This window comes from Myotis daubentonii, chromosome 5 (genome assembly GCF_963259705.1).
Source record: "Myotis daubentonii chromosome 5, mMyoDau2.1, whole genome shotgun sequence".
Taxonomy (NCBI): Eukaryota; Metazoa; Chordata; class Mammalia; order Chiroptera; family Vespertilionidae; genus Myotis; species Myotis daubentonii.
In genome coordinates this window covers 47,441,773-47,466,855 of record NC_081844.1, presented here as the reverse complement: position 1 = coordinate 47,466,855, position 25,083 = coordinate 47,441,773, and the positions used below count along the sequence as shown (strand labels likewise).

The 25,083-nt window shown below is 42.1% G+C and overlaps 1 protein-coding gene across 1 annotated transcript in view; it reads left to right on the top strand.

The window, feature by feature from the left end:
• The window catches only part of SPMIP2 (sperm microtubule inner protein 2), a 70,084-nt gene extending 48,539 nt beyond the window's left edge, over positions 1–21,545 (top strand). The window contains exon 4 of the mRNA XM_059699514.1: positions 21,353–21,545. Coding sequence (XP_059555497.1) covers positions 21,353–21,545 — 193 coding nt within the window. The remainder of the gene's footprint in view (positions 1–21,352) is intronic.
• Positions 21,546–25,083: the final 3,538 nt, after the last annotated feature.

Below are 25,083 nucleotides of genomic sequence, written 5' to 3'. Positions count from 1 at the left end.
AGAGACAAATGGCAGGGGAGGGGTAGGGTAAGAGAGCAACCAAAGGACTTGGATGCATGCATGTTAGCATAACCAATGGACACAGACACTGGGGCGGTGGGGGCTTGCCCGGGGTGGGAATGCCTGGGAGGGAGCATCAATTGGGGAAAAAGGAGACATATGTAAAACTTTAGACAATAAATTAAAAAAATAAAAGCTTTAACTTCCTTGAAATCAGAATGTGTTGTATGATAGTTGTTTATAAGTGTAGTGTACAAACCTGGTCCCTCCTTATTTCCTCCCATGTAAACCTGTTATTAAATCAATGGTGTGCTATACAATGTATTACATCCTAATAAAAGTATACGCCAACAAACATGAAACGAAGAGCTGCTACTAGCCAGGTGCTCAGAACATTAAAAAATAATCAGCAGAGTCCAGCTGGTGTGGTTCAGTGGTTGACCGTTGACCTATGAACCAGGAGGTTACGATTTGATTCCCTGTCAGGGTACATGCCATGGTTGCAGGCTTGATCCCCAGTGTGGGTTGTGCAGGAAGCAGCTGATCAATGATTCTCTCTTGTCATTGATGTTTCTATCTCTTTCTCACTCTCCCTTCCTCTATCGAATCAATAGAAATATTTTAAAAATTAACAATAAGCAGAGTCCTCACTCTCAAGTAGCTCACAAACTTTCAGGACAGACAGACACAAACAGAACATTTCCATACAATGTACACTAATGGAGAATGATTGCAGTAACCGGGTGTGTGTTAACTCTTGTTATTTCCTTCTGAATTGAAACATCCTCTTGGGCTAAATAACTGAAATTTCTCTAGATATGTGATCTGATGACTAACTGGTTTTCATACAGTTGTTGGCGATTGGTCTTTTCCAATCTATACACACAGTATTTTTAATTTGAACAAGAAGAATAAAAAGCACAGAGAGGAAATGGACAACCAGTTTACCGTCCAATTAAAAGAGGTCACAAGAGAATGGACTGCAATGAATCGACAGAGCTTTTTGTTTGAAGACGTGAAGGAATGCTGCAAAAGTTACACACCATTACTGAAAATTGTAGGGCATGGAAGTATCTTGTTTTCTTTTTCTTTTTCCCTTGACAGAGTGTTTGACAAAATGGGGCATTCAATACATATTTGCAAACTACATTCCTTCTTGTCATCATAACAGCACAAATTGGTATCTTTCTGGCTGGAGAAGCTGGAGGAGTTCAAGTCGTGATGACTTCCTGGGAGAGACCAAAGTTAAGCTGGTTTTAGAAAGAACGTTTTAGGAAAATCTCTGGCTGTCTACTTGAGTGAATTTTTTATCCATGTAAATGAAAGAGTTGCTGAGATTATGAAACCAACAGAATCATTCATGGGTAAACAGCATTCCATAAAGGAGCTGCCCACAGGCCTCTGACCTGATATCACGATAAAATTGCCTCTTTGCCAACTGGGGGCTTGAGATATTTGCCACTTATTTGCTGGCTTATAGATTTGTCTTGAGAATAATGTCTTAGGGAACACTTCAAGTTCCCATAATCTGCCATTGTCATTAGATGGGGGTGTGAAGGAGACTGTCAATTCCCAGGTAAGGACGACCAAACTGGATGTCAGCCATCGAGGGGAAGAGCCACGTGATCTTAAAGGATCAGAATTAACTACAGCCTTCCCCAACTTCTCATTTACTTGAGAGTCACAGAGACACAGCTCTTTTTAAATATGTTTTTATTGATTTTAGAGAGAGAGAGAGAGGAAGGGAAAGGGAGAGAAACCTCAATCGGCTGCCTCCTGCATGCCTCCTACTGGGAATGGAGCCTGCAACGTGGGCATGTGCCCTGACCAGGAATAGAACTGGTGATCTCTAGGTGCATGAGACAACATTCATTCAATTGAGCCACACCAGCCAGGGCATGAGACACAACTCATTTTAGAGTGTTGGCTCTCCCAGTCTACCTTGACATAATCATCAGATTATGTTAGGGAGCACCCACTGACACAAGGTGCACAGCATGGCAGAGTTGGAAGAGTGCTAAATCAAGAAAGCTGGTTTCACTAGGGATTTATCTTTCCCAAAGAAATAATAGAGGAGATGCACAAAGGTTTAGCTCAAAAGAAGCCCCAAAGTGTTTGCAGTAATACAAAGTCAGAAATAACCTACCTCCGTCCCCCCCCCCCATAGGGGATTGTAAGTAGTTACGAATCAGTATCTATACAGAGATTAAGAGCAAGGGTTTAAGTCCCAGCTTCACTACCTATTAGCTGTGATATCTTGGAGTTATGTAAGCATTTTATGCCTCAGTTTCTCAACCTTTAAAATGATGGTAACAGGATCCACTCCACTGGGTTGTGGTATAGGCGTGTTGTTATATATACAGCACTTAGAGCAGCACTTGGTGCGTACTAAGTGCTCAGGAAGTAGTGTGACCGTGTCATTTACCACCTGAAACAGGACACTTTGGGGAGTGAAACAGGAAGATAATTGAAATGGTCACAAGGAAGCTATCATGAGAAAATCAGGCCACTTTACTGATAAATGTTATCTATTAATTAAATAAGTGAAGTACATTAAAGTAATGTAGCAAAATGCATCTATTGAATTCATATTATATTAGCTAAAACCAATCAGTACAGAGATTCAAGACAGGTTAGACATTTCATATTATATATCTGAGGTAATCTTCCCAAAGTAGAACAAAAAGTCCAAGTGATGGAAAAAGAAAAAAATATGAACATTAAAAAATCAATGATAATTAAATTAGTCTAATATCTAACTAGCAAGAGATGCGAGGAAACAGAAGGAAATCAATAATACAAGGAGATTTCTCAGAAGGGAGTAACATTAATTCCCAGATTGTAAGCCTCCACCGAAGTAAATTTTAAAATCTTAAATTGTCAAGGTTATGTCACAATGAAACTTCATTATACTGGGATGAAGAGACAATTCTAAAGCCTTCCAGGGAAAAACGAGGATATATTTATAAAGGATCAGGAATCAAAGAGGCAGCATGCTTCATTGTGTATACAGCAACACCAGACTCTAGAGACCGTGAGGCAGTGACTCCCACATTGGACAGAAAGTGACTTTCAACCTTTAATTCTATAACCAGCCAAACAATCAAGCAGGAAGGTAGAAAAAAGGCATTTTCAGACTTGTACTTGCTAAGGAAAAAAAAGAAAAAAACCACAACACAAAAAAAACCACCTCAAAGCATTTTTTTCCTAGGAAGCAACTAGAGAATATTATCTAACAAGACAAGGGGGTATAAATCAAGGAAAGAGAAAGGAATATTGATCCAAGAAACAGGAGTCACAACAAAGGTGACAGGCAAAGGGAATCCCCAAGTTGGCCTTAAAGGAAAGTATCAGGCATGTGACCATGCAGAGAACTAGAGGACCACCGATATTGACCGGAGCGGGACCAGTGAGGACTCCAGAGGGAGCACGTGTTGTGTACCAATTTGGGTTAAGTTCCAGAAGAACCAAATAAGCTAAAAAGTGGCTGCCTTTGGAGAGGAGAACATTGGCCAGGGAGCAGGAAGAAAGGGAATTTTTAAAAAAGCATTTTATAAGCATTTTATTACTGCTTACATGCATTATGTATATGGGCCTAAATGATTACATTAAACTTGGAAAAAAAAATTAGCACTACCTTAAGTACAATGTTCAAGCATTTTATTTTGATAAACATAATACTTATACAATGGGAGAAATAGCAATAGTCAACTATAATTTTAGTAGCGAAGGGCTCCTAAGTTGAAACATTTCTGTTTAAAACCTTTTAGCATTAAAAATTAGTCATTGCCCTGAGTGAACAGGGCGTTCTGTTTCTGCAGAGGTGGAAGGTGTGCTTGTGTTTGGCCCGCATTAGGCGGTGCCCAGAGAATGGCCTGTTTTATTCCATAATGAAATACTGCTGCCAAACCTGGTTGTTAGACCAGCACAGACTTAATGACAGCCACGAGTTAAAATACATTGGTACAGAAACGCATGTTTTTCTTGGAGTTGTTTTCCTCAAAACAGCCATCAATCTTGACAGCTTTCTATTTCGAAGGCCGTAGCGCCTGGCACAGTGGAGGGATCTCCGTAAGCATTAAGTAGCAAAGTGCTGGGAATGTTGGATCATCAGCACCCGTTCCTACTTCGGCCCTTCAGGTCTGTTACTTAACAGCGATCTTCACATTTCCTTCCCCAGCCTCCTCCGCCCTCGTCTTCTCCGGCTGGGCGGGGAGGGAGGGGGGCTCTCACAAGCTGCGGGTGCCTAGGGTCAGGCAGGGCTCCTGCGTCGCTGCTGTGCCACACAGTTTGTTGGTGCCCAGTTATCCATTTGATAAATACCCAACTTCCAACTATGTGCCAGGCACCATGCCAGGGCTGGCGTTTCAGGAGTGAACCACACAGACCCAGTTCCTGCTTCCGTATAGCCTATCAGAAGTAGCCTAGCATGTGCTTGATAATTTACTTGTTGGAGGCACAGCCGTGTTTGTTGTTGAATGAATGAACATTGCTCATCTCAGGACGGAGCACTTAGGGCAAAAGGATAAGATGCAACCGTTTGAGAAAAGCCATTGTTTTTGAGAGAAAAAGTAGCTGAAGAAGAGACAGTATTCTTAAGAGGAAAACTTACCAGGCTGTCACTTGCCCAGATGGGGAAAAATTCAGATCATTTCGGAATGTGGCCCTCCACGGAAAATTACTCTCGTGTAATTGATGAACTAAACGACATCAAAGTGTGTTAGAAAGAAGCCTGTCACCCCACTGGTCTAGCATCTCAGCATTTCACACATCAGAACTGTAGCTCTCAGAGGCTGTTTCCGGAGACCAGGGCTACTGACAAAGCAGGCGCTGGACCCAGCAAAATGGCGCATGGCAATGAAATCCAAGCAACGACCACAAGCTACAAATAAACAGAGGGGCTAAACTTTTAGGCTCAGGCAAATGGACTTCATGTACTGAAAAGAATGCAAAACAAACAAACAAAAAAACAACAACCTGTTACAAATATTTGAATTGTTATTTCTCTATTATCTATTCATTTTTGTAAAGCCACAAACATGTCCTGATCATGGTCATTTCAAACTTTCTTTTATTGCCAAACAAAAGGTCAATAATATCACCTAGCTTATATCTATATTACCAGATGAAACAACAACATAGGAATCATTCACTCCATTTTTGCATGTTACTACCATTTCTGTTTCTGCTTTTCCTTTGTTGTTGTTTTTTAACGTTTCTTTTAAGACTGCTGATAATTTCAGATTTCCATAACTGGAAGGTCCTATAAGCAAGACTTTAGAGTTGGACCTAGTTGGGTTAATCCCCATATTTTATGAAATGTAGATGCTTTCTGCACTTCAGTTCCAAGGGGAAAAAGGAGAATGATAATAGCTACCACCCTGGGTTGTCTTGAGGATGAGGTCAACGTTCTGTAAAGTCCCCAGCACGGATCCGACACAGAGAGGGTCTGAGGGTACAGAGGTCAGGCTGTGGCATTCAACCACAGTTGAGAGATTATAAGTATGTCATCACTTTATCTTTTAATGTTGCCTCATACTTATAATATGAGTCTCAAGAGTATCTTGTGCTTATCGTCCATAATTCTAATTCAGTTTTCAATGGTATCACTTTCGTTCTTTATCCATACTATGGAGAAGTGGAGTACCAAGGAAATAAGACACAGTTCCTGCCCTCAAAGGGCTTATCATATAGTGGGAGGAAGAGACAAATAAACAGATAATTATAGTAGGGTATGTCAGGATGCACGCAGTGATGGAAATATTTGGTCAACCAATATGTTCTGATTACCAACTTGTGCCTAGCACTATGCTTGATGCTGGGTATAGATATTTAACAAAGTGTAACCACTAAGTGCAATGCCTGTTACAACAGGGAGTATTTTAGTGGGCGCAATGGAAATATATATTTGGAAATCTAAATTTTGAGGAGGGGTCAGAAAAGCTCTCCAAGGTCCCCTGATCTTGAAGGACAGGTAGGAGTTAGCTTCTAGAGTTGCTGTATTTCGGTTCCAAGAGGCTCTCATTTTAGAGATGGAACTTCACACGTTCAGATGAATTACCTTGAAGCACAATTACCACATATTTGACAAAAACATTTCATTTCTAGCCTCTATAGCGATGGATGAAGATGGCAGGGTTTCTACAGAGCCTTGCAGCTTCTTTTCTGGCTAGCAGCTTAAAGGCTAACTCATTAAAATTCAGAGCTGAGGTACATGGTGGGTGGTAGAACAAATGTTTTCTTCACTGAGCAGAGCTAAGGCCTTCAAGACAGTTTCTCCCAGAATCAGAGTCCCTCCTTGCAGCTATTCAGTGAGACACGATTCAGGCAGCACCTGTTCCAAATCTGCCATTACACCACCTAACTCTTTCGCTGGGTTAGATGCATATGATAATGACAACAAGAAAAAAATAGCAAAGCATGACTAGTTCCACACTTGGCTTGACATATCTTACCTATGAGATGTACCTTATATCTGACTTCTCATTTATAAAATAGCTTCATGTAAACATAAAGTTTAAAAACAAACAGAATGAGTCTTCAGTTGATGACTTTACCCACAGAAAGGAATTATTTGAAGAGATTTTTAAAGCACAGAAATTTGAGTATAAATATCTAGTGGGGTGTATTCTAAGATCAAGAACTGCTAAAAGCTTGATGGAAGTGTTGGTAATGTTACTCTGGCTCTGCTTGGGTGTGATGTGAGCACTGGATGTGATTACTAGTACTAGTATTCAATCATTCCTGGCTTGGTTGAGTAACAGGATTCTTAGAGTGGGAGAAAGAAAATACAGATGTTAACATAACAGAGCTAAAAATCAAATCCTGAATTAGATTGGAAGATATATGTGTGCATATATGTATGATAGCGTGCTTTTATATATCTATTTTCATAGTTCTAGTCACTATAAAGGCCTAGACATGGGAACAAATTCAGCAGCTGTGAGCCCTCTCCTACTACTCAGCTCTACTCTTCAAATACCGTTTCCACTAAAGGAATCAGGCTTCTTGGAGAAATGGTTGGTTCTGTATTTGGAGAAGGAAATGGGAAATATGATCTAGTACTCCCCGCTATACCAGGTGAGGAAGCTATCCAAGACCACTACAGTCCTGTCCAAGGGACTTAGAAGCCAAACTTGAAGAGATTCCCACCTGCCCAAAATAGGACACCTTGAAGAAAGGTGTGGTGACTGCAAGGGACTCAGATACATCTACCTGCACATACATATACATGAACATTCATGAGTTCATAATGTCACCTGAAAATCCATAACAAACTGGTCACATTGGAGGATTCCCATGAATCAACTTATTTTGAAAATGAGTAAATAAAAGGAAAGAACTAAACATTAATTCTGCCTTTCCACTACAAATGGTACCACTGCAAACCAAATAGAAGATGAGGGGACTTAAAAAAAAAAAATCAAGTAATCCAGCTAACACATAAAGAAGGAATAAGGGAATTAGGACAGCATCATTTTGCAAATGCTAATAAATTAATGAATCCAGGTGCTAATCATCAATGGCTGCCAAAACCAAAACAGGGTGGGGCAAAAGTAGGTTTACAGTTGTTCATTTAGAAAATAATACAATACTTAATAAATAATAAACAAGAATAAACTGTGCTTCACTTCTCACAACTGCAAACCTATTTTGCCCCACCCTGTATGCGCCTCTTGATGAAAGACCACCCTACCACCTGGAAAGTAGTAGTTATGGGCTGAGTTTTGTCCTCCCAAATTCATAAGTTGAAGTTCTGACCCCCAGTACCTCAGAATGTGACTGAATTTGGAAACAGGTTCTTCAAAGTGGTAATTAAAATGTGGTCATTAGGGTGGGCCCTAATCCAATATGACTGGTGTCCTATGGGGAGATCCAAACACAGACCAGCACAGAGGAATAACCAGGTGAAGACACATGGGGAAGACAGCCATCTACAAGGAGAGAGGCCTCAGAAGAAACCAACCCTGCCGACACCTTCATCTTGGACAGCTGGCCTCCAGAACTGAGAGAAAAGACATTTCTGTTGTATAAGCCACCAGTCTGTGGTGCTGCATTATGGCAGCCCTAGCCAACTATACAGTAGTCTGGCCCCCAAAACCTACTTAGATCAGGCCTCTAAATCCAACTAACTGTGTATATAGAGGAAGTCAGAAGACAGCAGAAAAGGCTGAATGACAACATGGAGATGCTGTCAGAAAAATGTATTGTGGGAAATTTTATAGGACAAATGGAAGCAAAATTTTTATGAAACAAAATGTGTTGCTTTAAGAAATAGTAGAAGAGCATGAGGAGGAAAAAGAGGAAGAGAAGGGAGGGGGAGGAGGAGGAGAAGAGAAACTTATTTGGATTCTGTTTCTAAAAAACAAACTGCCAAAAGTCATAACATTTATGAGAAAATTAGAATTTTGAAGTCTGAATATTTGGTAAAATTATATTTTTAGGAGAAAAAATATGGCCTTGTGATTATGTTAAAAAGGAATTTTTATATTTTGTAGTTATACCAGAAAGGTAGGAGGATTAGAAAGTAGGATAGACATGAAATAAGACTGGCTATCTACACTAATAAAGGAGAAAAACGGTAATTGGCGTACGACGATACCCTTTTCATTGGCTAATCAGGGCTATATGCAAATGAACTGCCAACTAAGATTGGCAGTTAACTGCCAACAAGATGGCGGTTAATTTGCATATGTAGGCACAATGTAGGGAGGCGAAAGGGAAAGCAGGAAGAAGCCCCCTGCCACTGACAGTGATCAGAAACCCAGGGGGGAACTAAGAGCTGGGGGGCAGGGCAAAGGCGGCCCCAGGGCCGCCTTTGCCCTGCCCCCCAGCCATGATCAGAGAATCAGGTGCCTTTGCCGCCCTGGCCAGTGATAGCAGGAAGTAGGGGTGGAGCCAGCGATGGGAGCTGGGCACGGTCGAAGCTGGCAGTCCCGGGAGCTAGGGGTCCCTTGCTTGGGCCTAAAGCGAAGCCCACGATCGCGGGGCCGCTGCAGCCGCGGGTCCCCGCTGCCTGAGCCGGACGCCTCAGCCAGAGGCGTTAGGCCTGGGCAGGGGCGGAGCCTGCAACCGCGGGGATCTGGGGGTCCCCTGCCCAGGCCTGACACCTCTGCCGGAGGCCTCAGGCCTGGTCAAGTGGCCGATCCGGTGATTGGTGATCGGAGGGTGATGAGGGTCAACTCCTTTGGCTGAGGCATCAGGCCTGGGTGGGGGGCAGAGCCGGGGATTGGGGGGATATGAGGGTCCCCTTGCCCAGGCCTGAAGCCTGGGTCAGAGGCGTCAGGCTTGGGCGGGGGGTGGAGCAAGTGATCAGAGGGAGATGGGGGTCCCCTGCCCAGGCATGATTCCTGGGCCAGAGGCCTCAGGCCTGGGCGGGGGCCAGAGCCAGTGATCGGGGGGAGATGGGAGTCCCCTGTCCAAGCCTGACACCTCTGGCGGAGGCGTCAGGCCTGGGCAAGGGGCCAATCAGGTGATCAGAGGGTGATGGGGGTCTACGCCTCTGGCTGAGGCATCAGGCCTGGGCAAGGGACAGAGCCAGCAATCGGAGGGGGCTGGGGGCAGAACCAGTGATGGGGGGAAATGAGGGTCCCCTGCCCAGGCCTGACGCCTCTGTCAGAGGTGTCAGGCCTGGGCAAGGGGCCGATCCTGCGACTGGAGGGTGATGGGGGTCAACGCCTGAGGGCTCCCAGTATGTGAGAGGGGGCAGGCTGGGCTGAGGGACACTCCCCCCCCCCCCCACCCAGTGCACGAATTTCGTGCACCGGGCCCCTAGTAAATTGATAATGTTTGAAGTTGGGTGATGAATACTTAGGCATCTTTAAACTATTTTGTGTATATTTACATTTCCAAAGTCACTAAAAATAAACCATGAGCTTTATCTTTAGTTCATGAAGGTCAAGGTGTTCCATTTGGATAGGTAAGCTGGTCCCCATACTAAACTGAATCAATACTGTGATATCTCCCAACTCACCTCCACCTGCCTTGCTGCCAAGCCACATCAATCAACACAGCTCACCCTCCTTCCTTCTGTTGTTTTCTGATACACAAATAAGCGAGTGACGCCCAGGAAGCGGCCCTAAGCAGAGAGGCCCTGGACTTGTTATCTCAGGAGCTCTGAGCTGCAGAGATTGGCCGTCCTTCCTGCATATCTTATATAAACTCTCTCCTATCTCTGACAACATCAGGAATTATAGTCAACATTCCTAATAGGTGACCCTAGGCCATCTGGTACACTGCATTTCTGGCAAGATTTTGGACAGCTGTCCTGGAGCCTCTGTGCAAAGTGAGAGTCACTTCGTATCGGTCATTAAAAAATACTGAATGGAAGTCAGTAAACACCTCTGTGTATTTCTACTTCGTGGACAGACGCTTGGCAACAGGAACCTTTTGGAGTGTGTTATTCCTTAGAGGAAGATGACATGCTTGATTCCGATTGCACAGCCCCTGTCACAGGAAGCCAGCTGGCGCCCATAAGGGCAACCGGCAAGTGCTGGTGACGTGGCTGTGGCAGGGACAGCACTTTCCCCATCCTGGAGCTCGGGGGAGACAATTTGGCCAAGTAACAAAGACGTGTTCACTTCGGGTAACGTGAGATCTCACTTGCTTCTATTAATTCTTTACTTAAATGCAGTGTTAGAATACACAAGCCTTTCAAATACAGTGGTTCAATTGCCAAGAAACAAAAGCAATAAGTCGAACCAAAAGTATCACAACCTGAGGTTTGAAGCAAATGATGTGTGTCATTCTCCAGAACCGCACAAACTTTCAATGCTCTCCTAGAAGAAAGCCCAAGAGCAAGCTTTTCATTTCTTTCGTGTGTGTGTGTGTGTGTGTGTCTGTGTGTGACTGTGTGTGTTAAATTTGTTTTTATGCAATAGTCACAGTGTACAGAGCAAAGGACTCCATACTTGGGGCATGTTCTAAAATAGGCACAAGGGCTCGAAGAGAGTGGTGATGATCACACTTCATAGTTTGAATCTATAATAGAAGATAATTAACAATGTTACACCCTCATACAATATTATATAATTAATAGCATAGATGAAGCAAATAAGAAATATTCTAATTACCTGCCCAGGTTTTTAAAAAATAAAAATGGCCAAAAAAATAGGAAATGTTGTAAGTAAACATTGTTTAATGAGTGTGCTCCAGGGACTAGGGTGAGTTGAATTTTCCAGCTACTGGTGGACAAATAGTGAACACCTTCACTTCCCCTTCATAGTCAAGAACACTTTTCTATATTGGAAGACTACATTTTCTTACATTACAAAGAAATCAAGTTGAGTATCTATAGGAGACTCATTCCTTTATGATTAAGGACATTTGTGATTAAGGATATTGTAGAGATTCAAGATTATCATTCCAGCGTGAAATCTTACACAGAAGGGACAATATAAGCTATTAGATGAGTGTACACTGACCCCATATTATTCCCTAATTTTGTTATTTATTTGTTTATTTATTATTGACTATTGGGAGGGAGGATGGAAGTGAGGGGGCGGAGAGGGAGAGAGAGAGAGGAGAGAAACATGGACATGGATCAGTTGACTGACAATGGCTGTCCATCTTATGGGAGCCTCGAGGGCATTCAGCATCATTTTCAGATGGAATGTACTGATAGTGTGATGTGGCTTGAGTGGTGCAGAAGAAAGAAGGGATGCTGAGAGTCCGTGTTTATGAAAGCAGCCAAGCTCAGTGTATCCTGGGCCCCAGTGCCATCCAAAGGTGACCAAAAAGGGAGAGATGGATATTGGTGGAAGGTCAGCCCTCACCTACCCCTCTGGCAGCGTGCTGCCATGGCAGGAACTCAGCTACAGGGCCCACCAGACCAGGCAGAGTCTTTTCACCCCGCCCTTCCAGTTCTCAGTGTCTTGCCCAGCTCCATCCAGGGCCGGGCTTTTTCTATTTAAAAGGAAAATAGATAGTCTTGCTTTTAGTTATCTCTTTCTGTCTTTTAAAAATAGCATTCAAGCAATGTTCTTCTGTCTGCAGTAGCCACACTAGTAATTTGGGAAGACTTCCCTTGTGTTTTCTCAAACACTTCTTTGGGAAGCGATTTCATCTTTTTTTTCCCCTTGAGACAGTAATGTTTCATACTAATATGACTCACACAGTCGTGTTTATAAATTAAAATAACCCTATCTACTTCTGCAAAATAGTTTGTGCCTGTAGATAACACAGACCCACTTAAGACACTTTTGCTTCCTTGGAAAGGAGGGAACTAATAAACAAGAATAAAAAATTGAAGCAGGTATACATTTTGTCTTCTACATTTTATCACGAATGGTTAACCTTGGACGTTTATTGCAATCAAATAACCTCCTAGTAGCCATAGTCCTTTCACTGATTCATAGGTAAAGCAGTAAATGAGCAATTGTTTATTCATATACTAATATCTTGGTCCTTCTGCCATGGGTTTATCTTACATAGACCACTGGCTTCCTGTGTGGTCTCCCATGGGATACTGAACCCATACAGACCAGGTGTCTGCTCAGTACACTCTGGCTATGACTCTTAGCTAAAGACAGGATCAACAATATAGATAACTTCTGGATCTTTGAGGCTATAAATTTCCTCAAATATTGTCCTAATCACCCACTTGAATATTACTTTGGCCCTTTATCTTAAACAGCTTAAGTTATAACTCGGAGGTAATTGAAAATTAAACAAGAAAGCATGACACATGCCTTCTAGATAAACCTCGGTAAACTCCGTTGGATATGAATTACTAAAAATTAGCTTCTTCGATAAGTCTCTGTCTCTTTCTATTCATCAAGAGTCTCCTGAGCAACAACGAACCTAGGAGAGATTCCATTAGCATTATGATTTTCTCTCTACTGGTAATGGCTTAATTTTGTTGTGCACTCATTTTGTTTGTCCAAGTATGAAATATCAAGATAATTTCATTTTTTTTAGTCATCTCCATGACAGTGGTTGATTCAGAATCAAATAAGTGTTATCCCAGAGGATTAAGATGAAAATCTTTTGAAAATAAGACACAACTTCCTCACATATGATTTTATAAGGACAAGGAGGGAAGGAAAATCAATGAGTAAGAAATAAGGTTGTGTTTAACTAAATGATGATATGGCTAAAAGTGGCCTACAGTATCCCTGTTTCCTCAGGTCTTCCTTTATGGTACCTTCAGGATGTTTTCTAGAAAGGGCCAGGTAATAATGCTTTATAGTCACACGCCCTGGCTGTGGGCACTGGAAGTCTGGTGTCTGGTTGTAGAATAAAAGGCAGCAGCAAAGGAGGGTAGAAGGAAGTTTTTTCTCAGGCAGCCAGAGTCTCTGAAATTATACCACATATGCACCTGCCTGTGTCATAGAAACACCCACTCCATCTATGCAGAAGGCCAATTCTGAAAACAAAAATTCTATGAAAAACATCTTGAAAGCCCCAATTAGGGCTTTCATTCCTTGGCAGATTCTGGCTTTAGGTGTAGACTAACTACACCACAAATGCAGAAAGATCTTTAAAAAACAGGAGCCTTGTTTTCCTGCAAATGTTCCAAAGAGAAAATAACAGGGAGAGAAGGGCTGTTCCCTCAGAAAGCACGGATCCTGCCAAATGGTTTCTAAATGTGTTTCTCCAAAATTTCCATGGGCCACCGGGGGCTTTTGAATACTTCCGGAAATGGAAGGAGCAGAAATCAATGACCCTGTGAGAAAGCAAACATTTAAGGGAACTAGCTGGCTGGGAAAACAGGTGGTCACGCTGTTAAGACACAATATAGACACCGTAACAGTCCTCTTCACAGGCTAGACATACACAGAGTTACATCACTTTGTGTTGCTGCAAGGAAAAAGCTGAAGCCCTAAGGCAGCGGTTCTCAACCTGTGGGTCGCAACCCCTTTGGCGGTCGAATGACCCTTTCGCAGGGGTCGCCTAAGACCATCCTGCATATCAGATATTTACATTATGATTCATAACAGTAGCAACATTACAGTTATGAAGTAGCAACGAAAATAATTTTATGCTTGGGTCACAACATGAGGAACTGTATTTAAAGGGCCAGAAGGTTGAGAACCACTGCTAAGGGGAAGTGTCCTCATATTTCTCCATTTGAGACTCAAGTGAAGAACAGTTTTGGATATATATATATATATATATATATATATATATATATATATATATATTCAACCAGACTGACTCACTGGAACTCACACAGTTAGCAACTTGTTTCTTTAACTTTGGAATCCCAAAGACATTTAATTTTACCACTTAATAGAACTATTTTTAGTCAACCTGAGAGAACCCAGGAGACCTCAAAACAGGAGAAAAAGGTTTGCTCTTGGGCAAGACTGACGCTGGGTGGTCAATCTCCAGAAAAAGCAGCTACTTTGATCGATTTAGGTAAACATTCATTCACGCCGGTTCTTTGGCCAACATACAGAGAGTTCATTGAATTGTTCGGTCATAAATCAAAGTGCCTGCCCCGGGGTCTCCTGCAGGCCCAAACTGAGTCACAAAAAGACAGGAACCCGAGGACCAAGCAGAGCCACCCCCGTAACAAGCCCCCTCGTCAGGCTGTCCATGGTATTTTTCCTGGCAGAAGTGTCCAAATGCAAGTCCAGTTTGTCCCATTGCTTTTAGACAGTTACATAAGCAAGGTCCAGCCAGTCATTTCCTAACTTCGTGCCGAAGTCTGTTTTATCTTCTAACTCCATTTCTCGGCTGTCCAGGCTGCTAGGAAAATTCCAGCCACTGCCCAAATAACCGACAGGTTTTTTTTTAAGGAAAATATGGACATGTTTTGTGGTAAAAATAATTCATGCTCACAGTTTTAAAAATTCAAACAACAAAAGAGTGTATGAATGTGAAATCAGTTCCACTTCACTCCAAATCCACTATCAGGTGTACTCACAATCTTCTTCGCTGGGGATAAATACAGAACATATTTTTGTATCTTCATAGAAGCAAACAAAATCGACTGAAAACATGTTCTATGTTCAGGATCTCTGCTAGACACTGAAAAAAGTGAAACATGGATCCTTGCCTTTACTGACAGCTTTACTGAGGGCAAGAGTCTACATAACATCGAGTGTAACAGGTGGGAACAACATACTGTGGGAACGCCGGCAGCCATGGTGTGGCTCCGCGTTGAAGCTCGGGTGACCACTCAGGAGTGCTCTGTGGTAACATGAGTTCCATTTTAAGGCTGGGTGGGAAATCAGAAGGAGGTGGGGCCAGGAAAGGAATTCCAGCCGTAAGAGTCACATCACATAAGCAAAAAGAAATCATGTGGAGAAGTGACCCTTCATGATGTGTTGAGGAAATGGCTCATCATTTGATGGCTAACACATAGGATATTGGTTTGGAGGGTATGGTGGAAATTGTAGTCCAGGGCCCAGATTGTGTAGTAAATTCCATACTAAAGATCTTGTGCTAATGTCTATAGGCAAATGGACGGTTGTTTTTAAAAAAATTTTAGTAAGGAAGTAATATACTCAAACCTGTGTGTTAGAAAGAATACCTGGCATGGAACAGTCTTAGAAGACTGTTTGCTGAGTGGATGGAGCAGAGAAAGGAGAGCCTGAAGGAAGGAAGACACATTAAGCGGTACTGGGATACTTGCAATGATGGGAGCCTAAATTCACGACGGTGAGACAGTTTGGAAAAAGACTCAGCGAGACTTGGCAAGCAACTCTATGTGGGGAATGGAGCAGATGTAAAAGTCAAAAGCAATCCTGATATGTTTGTTGAGTGGCTGGGTGGATGGTTATGTCATTGTCCAAAAATAGGGACTAGAGGAAGGAGAGGGCATTTGGGGCCAGATGGAGAGGAAGCAGGGCCTGTGTGTGGAAATGAATTGAGAAGCAGCATCCTGTGAGGACAACATAGTCAACATCTATTAAACTTGTAATATGTCCCTGATACTGTTTTAAGTGCCTTGTAAGTATTAACTCATTTAGTCCTCCTGAAGAGTAGGTGTTATCATATGATTTCCATTTACAGGTGAAGTAATTGCATAAGTTTAGAATCAGATGACTCTGAGTTCAAATCCCATATCTACTGCTTTTTAACTGTTTAATCTTGGATAAATGACTTACTCAATTTAATCTCAGATGTAAAAACTAGGAAATGATACCTATCATCTGGGATTATTATGAAGGCTAGTGGCCGGTGCATGGATTCGTGCACTTTGAAAGGAACTTAATTAGAGAAAAGATTTGTGCGGTAATTACATTACTGCAAAAAATTACATGTCAAAATAGCATATCAACGACGACACTTTCTTTCAGCTTCAGAGGTACGTTGTGCCAATAGTTGGTCTTCAGATACATTCTGCCATTGTGTGTGATCGGCATCAGCGAGGGCCTTATATGTATTGTGCATGTGTGAGTCAACGTTTTTAAATTGCCAGTGCGTGCCATATGTACTGGTCATTCGGTTGGTTGGTCAGTCGGTTGGATGGTTGGTCAGTCACTTAGCCTTATATATATATATAGAAGATTAGAGGTAATGCATATTAAGCAACTAGCATAGTGTCTGGAAGCTCATGTATCTGAATAAATGCTAGATGTTATTATCAGCTATGAGATATCCTGGTACTAGGTTCAGTAAAAAGCTGGGAATTTATGTGTAGGTTGTAGAGCTAAAAGTAAAGATTTTAAACATCAGTATGTTGGTGTTGGTTAGATCCTGGGGTATAAATGCTATCCCCTGCCTGGTTTGGAGATGGGTGAATCAAGAGATAAGACTCATGGGGATTTCTGGGGAATAGCAATGGTAAAGAAACAAAAAGAATAGAAGATTCTTCCCCAAAGAAATATAAATGAAGCAATATGAGAGGTAATGGGGGTGGGGAGTGGAAATGGGAGATTGGTTATACACAAAAAGACTGGTTAAATAAGTAAATGCAGAGAAGGAGAGCCAGGTTTCCAACTGCAGAAAAGAGTTACAAATATGACGAGGGGAAGGAGAATGAACCTTCTGATGAACCCTGTGCAATGCTGTCTGAAATGGCTGCATGACAATGGCAACCCTCGTACTCAGATCGTGAATTCTAAATACCATTTTCCACTAAAAGGAACTAGGGTTCCTTTGAGAAATGGATTATTCCAGGGCTAGGGCAGGGAAAGATGAACCCGGAACCTTTTTCTTTGTGCTAAAAAATTTAAGGAAACGCTCAAAGAATGAGAGAGACATGTTGAAAGGACATAGAAGCCAGATTGAAAGAGCTCCCATCAGCCAAATCTAGGACAATTTAAACATGTCTATAATGAAAATGAACATTATAAATGGATTATAATCCATTGCATAATATAGGAAACCATAAGATCCTATTGATGTAGAGAAATAAATGGCCCAGCCAGCATGGCTCAGTGGTTGAGCATTGATCTATGAACCAGGAAGTCATGGTTTGACTTCCGGTCAAGAGTACATGCCCGGGTTGCGGACTCAATCCCCAGTAGGGGGCATGCAAGAGTCAGCCAATCAATGATGTTTCTATCTCTCTCTCCCTCTCCCTTCCTCTCTGAAATCAATAAAATATGTTTTTTAAAGTTAAAAAAATAAATAAATGAATAAGTTGAAAGTTTGACATGGGATGAGAGTTTACATAATGTCAAAGTATTTTCGAAGAAATACTAATAACAAAAGGGAAAAGTGATTTCACAAGGGAGGGGCCTGGCAGACACTACTTTAATCAGGTGACCCACGGGAAGGAACCTCACCAGACCTGGGACAGTCACGCCACGGCCATTCTGTGTTCTTCTTCCTCGGAGATGTCTAATCTGAAGCTAATCAAGGAGAAACAAAATCAATCCGCATTGCAGGACATCTACAAAATAGCTGGTCTGTGCTCTTCAGAAGCTTCACGGCTGCGTGACAGTCGCAGGAGGACGGGGACTTGGTTCCAGGTTGAAGGAGACTGACGAGAGGAAAAAACTGAAGGCAACGGGTGCTTCCAACTGGATCCTTTTGCAGAACGGACATTGTTGGGACAATTGGCAAAATGTGACACGTGTCGGAGGCTTAGAAGATAGTCATTCAAACAAGTGAACGTTCTGAGTTCCTCTGATTTTGATGGTTATACTGAGGTTGTGTAGAATGTCCTGGTTTGTAGGCATGACATACCCAAGTACTTGGGGATGATGGGTATCATGTCAATGACATACCTGCAAGTGGTTCAGGGAAAAAAATGCTATTGTATTGTGCTTGCACACTGTATAAGCTTGAAATTATGTCAAAAAGGAAAAGATCTGACCCTTAAAAGTTAATAGTAAGAACGTTACACTAAGAATGTTTGGTGCTTTGTTTGTTTTTTGGGGGGTGCGCACGAGTGTGTGCTGGCTGGTGTGCCTTTGTCACTAAGAGCGAACCGTTACCCATGGCGTGGTGTTCATGCTCCAGCTGGACCCCAACCTGCTGCTGCTTGGTTTCCTTCTTTTGACTTTTGTGGCTCCTTTGTAAATCAAAACTAGTGTGCATAATTCTCCATAATGAACATGGCTACTATTTCTTTAAGACCCTTAAAATCTTTGAATTACAACTAACTTAACTTTCATGGCTCCTGGTGATTCAAGATTCAGAGACACAGGGTAGTCTGAATTAAAAAAAAAAAGATTATAATTGCTTCTATAACACATAACTTTTAAGAAAATGTAGCACATTTGCATGAAATGGTTTTCCTCTGAACCATTTATCAAGCTAATATGAATTATAAATAATGCCCATCCCTACATTCTAACCATTAGCTATCCTGCCCTTTCAACTTTCTTGAAATTATCCCCAGCTATTAATCTGTACTTGCAAATAATAAGCCAGACTGTAGGGATCCATTCCTGCACACCTGCCATTGGTGGGAGGGGAGGAGGCGGCTGTGGGTGAGTGGAGGCAGGTGGGAGGAAAAGTAGATCACCTTGAAAGTAATGTCAGGTGGTACTGGACATACTGGGGAGAATACGTAGTCAAATATATGCTGTCTAACCACTGTGCTATACACCCAAAACTAATACAAAAAAATATTGAATGTAAACTGTAATTGAAAAATAATTATTTTTGAATAAAAAAAGAAATTTCATTCTGATCTCCCTCCTTTCCTCATTACTCTTTCCATCACTGATTAGTTGAGGGTCAACTATGTGTCAGGCAGGGTAACGGGCACGGGAGCCGATGATGAAGGAGACATGTTCTGGGCCCTTTAAGGAGCACTGGGTTCGGAGGCAAGAGCCTGCTGCCCTGGGAATTTAAGTCTATTCTAAGAGTTTCTACAAAAGGATTCAAATGTCATGTGCTGTGGAAGGAGAGAAATTGCTGCCTGACAGGGATAGGGAAAGTCTTCACAGAAAAGGTGACTTACAGCCCAGGAAAGGAGGAGGGAGGGGTTACAAGCAGAAAGAAAGGTTGAAGCAGAGTCTGAAGGTCTGAAAGTGTGGCTCCGTCAGCTCACAGCGGGGCTAGGTGCACAATGAAGCTCTGTGTGTGTCTGAGAGGAGGGAGGGCGGGAGGGGGGCAGAAAGGCCCTCGTGGGTACATCATTTTTTAAAAAGAGAGAAAATAGTCAAAAAGCAAATAGCAACAACAAACACCCCTGTGTGCTCAGCTGAAGAGTTTGAACTTCATTCTGTGGGGGTCAGGGAGAGTGATGGTCAGCTCTCTCCCCGAAGGGGCTCTGCGATTCCAGCCGGTGGGGAGGGAGTGTCTGCCCTGTGGGCCTTGAGGAGGGATGGCCTCGCTCTGCACTGAGCCCTCTGCTTAGTGTTATCGCCCCCTCTCCTGCCTCCCCTCACAAAAATAGCAGGCTCCGCATTTTCTGTTCCTTACCTGGATTTATTTTTCTTCATGGCACTACCCAAACAGCTGACTTACCGATGTCTATTTCTGTCTCCCACTGATACATATACTTTAAGACAAGCATGTCAAACTCACGGCCCTCAGGCCACATGTGGCCCACAGCGAATATTTTCGTGGCCCAACCAATATAACGGTATGTAAGAAACGTTTTGATAAAAATTTCGTAACTTAAGTTTTACAATATCCTGTTATACAGAATTATTAATAATGAACGACAATGTTCGCTAATGACTGATTACTATAATCGTGTTGCATTCATTTCCCTTCTGTGCCTTACGCACAGGCGCACCATTTCTCTCCACTAATACTAGCAGAGAATATTTTAGCAGATGATGGCCACATCATTAGTCTTGCACTGACTTGTTTGGTGTGCGCAACAGGAAATATTTTGCTTTCAGAGAACAAGAAAAATGGGTTTATTTGCGTTACGCTTATTAATTTGTGCAGTTATTCAGTGTCTGGTAAGTTAATGTTCAAGAAAAAATATTAATTTTTATTAAAATGCTCTATTATTTTATATTAACGATTACTCATTTATTTCAGCCTTTTGTATTTAGCATGTCTCTATTGAAATAAAGCTACGTTTCTATGATAATGGAAGCTTTTGTTTTTTTGTGGCCCACATAAACTTGACCCTTGTTTATTTGGCCCATGTTAGCCTTTGAGTTTGGCATGCCTGTTCTAAGATAAGTGGTACTTTGTCCCACATTGCTGCCTCCTCGGCCATGTACTATGCCGGCTATGGTTGTGTGCATGTTCTTGAATGGGTGAGAGTGATGCAGACCTGCCACAAATCTTGATCCGAAGGACTTGGGCACCCATGAAACTCAGATTCCGGGAAGGGAAGTGGCCACGGGGCTCTGAGCACCCAGGTTGGAGGGATGGGGTTCTCTAGAGTGACAACAGCCTTCCAAGTGAGGTGGCAAATCATTCTGCGATCCTTTTTGTCGTCCACCCCGCACCCCCCAGCTGGCCCTTCATAACAGAAGGCAATCCTTGGATAATACTCTAATATAGGGTTGTTGGGAGCTAGACAAGGATTTCACTGGGGAAGGAGAATAAAGCATAGGTCATTCTTCCAATACACTGTCCAAGGGCAGACTCTGGAACCATGAAACTGGTGTTTTCCTGAATTCCCCTGAGCTCTCAGCATGGACAGACCATGTCCTGCAGAACTTGTGGGTCTCATGAAGTCTCGGCCTGAGCATCTCACCTTCCACTTCTTAGCATCTTGCATGCCTGGCCTGCAGGACATGAGGGCAGTCATGATACAGGGAAAATGCACCCACAGGTTCCTAGATACATGTCCATCTGGGGAGGTGGCTCCCATCTCCAGTCCCTGGATGGCCGGTGGAGTGGAGTGGGTGGAGTCCCAAAACTTCTCTGGACACTGGCTGATGGCTCAGGTCATTTGCTTTCCCAAGCCTGTAGCTAGAAATCTCATCGAATCACAAGAAAAACAGACAAATCTCAACTACCTGAAAACTGGTGGCCTTGTTTCTAGGTCCTTCCAACTTGATAACCAACCAATTCATTCCTATTTCAGGCAACCCAAACCTTCTATTATGGACGTGCTAGGAAAATTCAGCCGTGGCCAGATGGCCTGGAATACGGGTGATTATGAGAACACCAACCAGAGGAATTCCAGGGGGGCCACCCTCGTTAGGCAGGCCAAGGAAACACTGCCCACAGCCTCCAGACCGCCAAAGCTGCCAATGCCACCGAAAAAGGAGGTATGAGCATTTGCTTTTATGACTCATCATAGAAGACAGCAGGCTCTTTCAGTCTATGAGTTAGAGAATGCTTTTCAACAGTAATACAGCAACTACGGTTTTCCAACTGCTTTTAACCTATCAGAACATTTTGTGACTGATACTGGATTTCCACAGTACCATCGGCACGGTGGGTATTCTTCCCACTTCGCAGCTGAAGAAGACAAGAGGTTGTGGATTTCAGTCCTTAGACTGCTTATGGATCATGTAGTTTAACCTGGAGACAGGCCATCCCCTTGATTTCCAAAACCCGAGAAAGCCCTCTGTGTAACAGAGGTAAATCTTTAAACCTTCTTAAAAGCCTCACAGACTGGCCAGCAGAGTGAGAATATACCAGGTTCAAATCTACTCGTTTCCCCCCATTACTATGTATGGAATCTTGAACAAGTTGCATCATTTCCCTATACAGGTTTTTAAAACGAGTAAAATGGGGATATTAGGATCTGTCCTGAATATTTTGTAGTTATTATGAGAATCATGTGAAGAAGATGTAAGAGTATATATTCAAATCAACAACTATTTCCACAGCAAGATGCACATTGTAGTCATCCAGGGTTTCGAGTCTGGTAACAAGTTTCCATGATAGAAAGGGTAATAGAGTCGCAGGGATACATTCAGAGAGTCGTGAGAGAGTGTCCGTGCTCCACTGAAGAATCTTGCCAACTCCCGAGAATCTTGCTTACCCTCGGTCGCCAGAAATCTGATTCATGAGCCATTAATTATATCTATTGGAAGCATCCGTGGGGGAGCTGCAGAGGCCTCCTCGTAGGCCCTGACCCCAGGGACTCTTTATATGGAAAAAGGGAGCAGTTCGGCTGCTAACATTCTTACGTGGTCTGAATTTGGGACTGGGTCCGAATGAGATGATTTACTACAGTGAGTGAAGAGGAGGCTTGGATTAGTTACTTTCCATTACTGAGCTAATTTTGTGCAGGACTAGAGAGATCATGGATTAAACGATCCAAACGCCTCCTTCTATTGTTCACTAAATCCAATTGTGCAACCCTCCTTGGGTTTGCTTTTTTTATTAATCCTCACCTGAGGATATTTTTTCCACTGGTTTTTCTTTTCTATTTTGGGGTGTTTTATTTTTTTGTTCTTAGAGAGTGAAAGGGTTGGAAGGAAGGAGAGGGAGGGAGAGAGAAAGAAACATCAACGTGAGAGAGACATATAGATTAGTTGTCTCCCGCACGAGCCCTTACCAGGGCCAGAGATCGAACCTGCAACCCAGTTTACATGCCTTTGACTGGGAATTGAACCCATGACCCTTTGGTGAGGGGGATGACAGTAACCACTTAGAACACCAGCCAGGGCTGTGGTTTTTTATAAGTAAAAACAATATTGTACATTAAAAAAAATCTGTGAAAAGACCTTATCTTGAAATGATTTCAAACTTGCAGAAGAGTTGCAAGAACAATAGAAAGTGAACTCCTGATACATTCTTCACCCAGAATAATCTGTTAATTTGCTTTAATGCTTTCTTCCTATATGTGTGTACACACACACACGCACACACACACACACACACACAATTTGTTTTTTTCCAAACATTTGAGAGTAAGTTGCAGACATGACACTCCTTTACCCCCAAGTGTCTCAGGATGTATTTCCTAAGAACACGGATGTTCTCACATAACCATAGTGCAAACATAAGATTCTGGAAATTTAACATTGATACAGTATTATCTAACCCAGTGATTTTCAACCTTTTAAAAAATCTCATGGCACACATAAATAACTAAAATTCTGTGGCACAGCAAAAAAAATATAATTTTTTGCCAATATGACAAAAAATAGATATAAATTTGATTCGTTCACACTGGACGGCTATTGTTGTGTTGGTTGTTGTCATTTTTTAAATTTGACAATCTAAGGGAAAAGAGGTCAGTGCCACTGAGTAGTTAGGTGTTGCGTGTTTTAAAAATTCTTGCGGCACACCGGGTGAAAGTCGCTGATCTATAGTTCATAATCCAATTTTATGGACTGTCCCAATAATGTCCTTTGTATTTTTCTCTGATCCAAGATCCCACCTAGATCAAGCATTACACTTGCTCCTCATGTCTCTTTAGTCTCCTTGAATTTGGAACAGTTCCTTAGTCTTGGACTTTATAACACTGACACATTGGAAGGGTATATAGACCAGTTCTGTAGGATACCTCTTCACTTGGATTTATCTCATGTTTTCTCGAGAGTAGATTCAGGTTTTGTGTTTTTGGCAGGAGTCCCAAAACAAGTGATGTTGCCATTCTCAGTGCATCACATCAAAGAGGCACATGATATCGGTTTAACTTACTGTTGGTGAGAGTAAACTGATCACTTGGCCACATTCTCTTCCCTTCCAGAGATAAACAAAATACTATATCATTCAAAATAATCCCTCATTTTATCAAAGAGGCTTTCTTCTAAATATCCAGAGATACATTAGAAACTTGTTATCTATTATTTTTGCATGATACCACAAGGTTCTTATGATTGACACTTCCATAAGTACCCAAGCCTCCCACCCCTTTAGTATAAATCCTTTTCAGTGAAATAACTAGAAGGAACTGTTCTCATAAATTTAAAAGCAAATAATGAATACAATGTGTGTAAAGCCTTCAACATAACATCTCACACTAGCCACCAGTCAGTGGCCACCATTACTATGCTTATCAGAGATGCCAGCACACTTTTCATTCTTATGCTAGAAGACTCAGAACCATACGTTGAAAGCAGCTTCAAAAAAGGAACAATTGGTCAATGGTACTGAGTGATTTGGGGGGAAATCTTAAAAGCATAAAGCTATACATAATATCACATGTTTTCTCATCAAAGGGATGGTTGAAAGTGGGGATATTTTATATATTCAGGTTCTTGCGTTTGGATTTTTTCTTATAAACTTAAGTTTGGAATGTAATTAAAATATTTCTAAAATGCAATTTATATTTAACAGTATATCTCATTCTTGTATACACTTATCCAAAACGCCATTACAAGTATTTTTGAAAGTTAATGGGGCAAATTTCTAAACTGTTTTTCTACTATATTTCCCAAATTTCTCCTTTTTTAAAATCACAAAGTGTCTCCTAAGTTCTGTCTTCTAGTCCATTTGTTATTTTTCCCCTCTTAAGTTTTGGTTAACATTGTTTTTCCTCCACATAAATAACAGCCACTTAAGTGTTAGCAACTTTATGTGCATGCAACAGACATTTTCAACAACACCCATTTCTATTTCATTTCTTAGCTTGTAAATATTCTCATTCCCCCTTTCATTCCATACATGGATACAATTTCAGTGACTGACGCATTCTTCCCTCATCCATGCACTCACATTGAGTGTGAAAGCAGTGTGAAAATTCCCAAATTTGAATGTGCATGTGAGTCACCTGGAGGTCACGTTAAGGTGCAGATTGTGCTTTGGTGGGTCTGGGATAGGGTTTGGGACACTGCATGCCTCTCCACGTCCCAGGCAAGGCACCTTGAGTAGCCAGGGGCTAGCGGATCTGACACTGCACGATGGCATGCT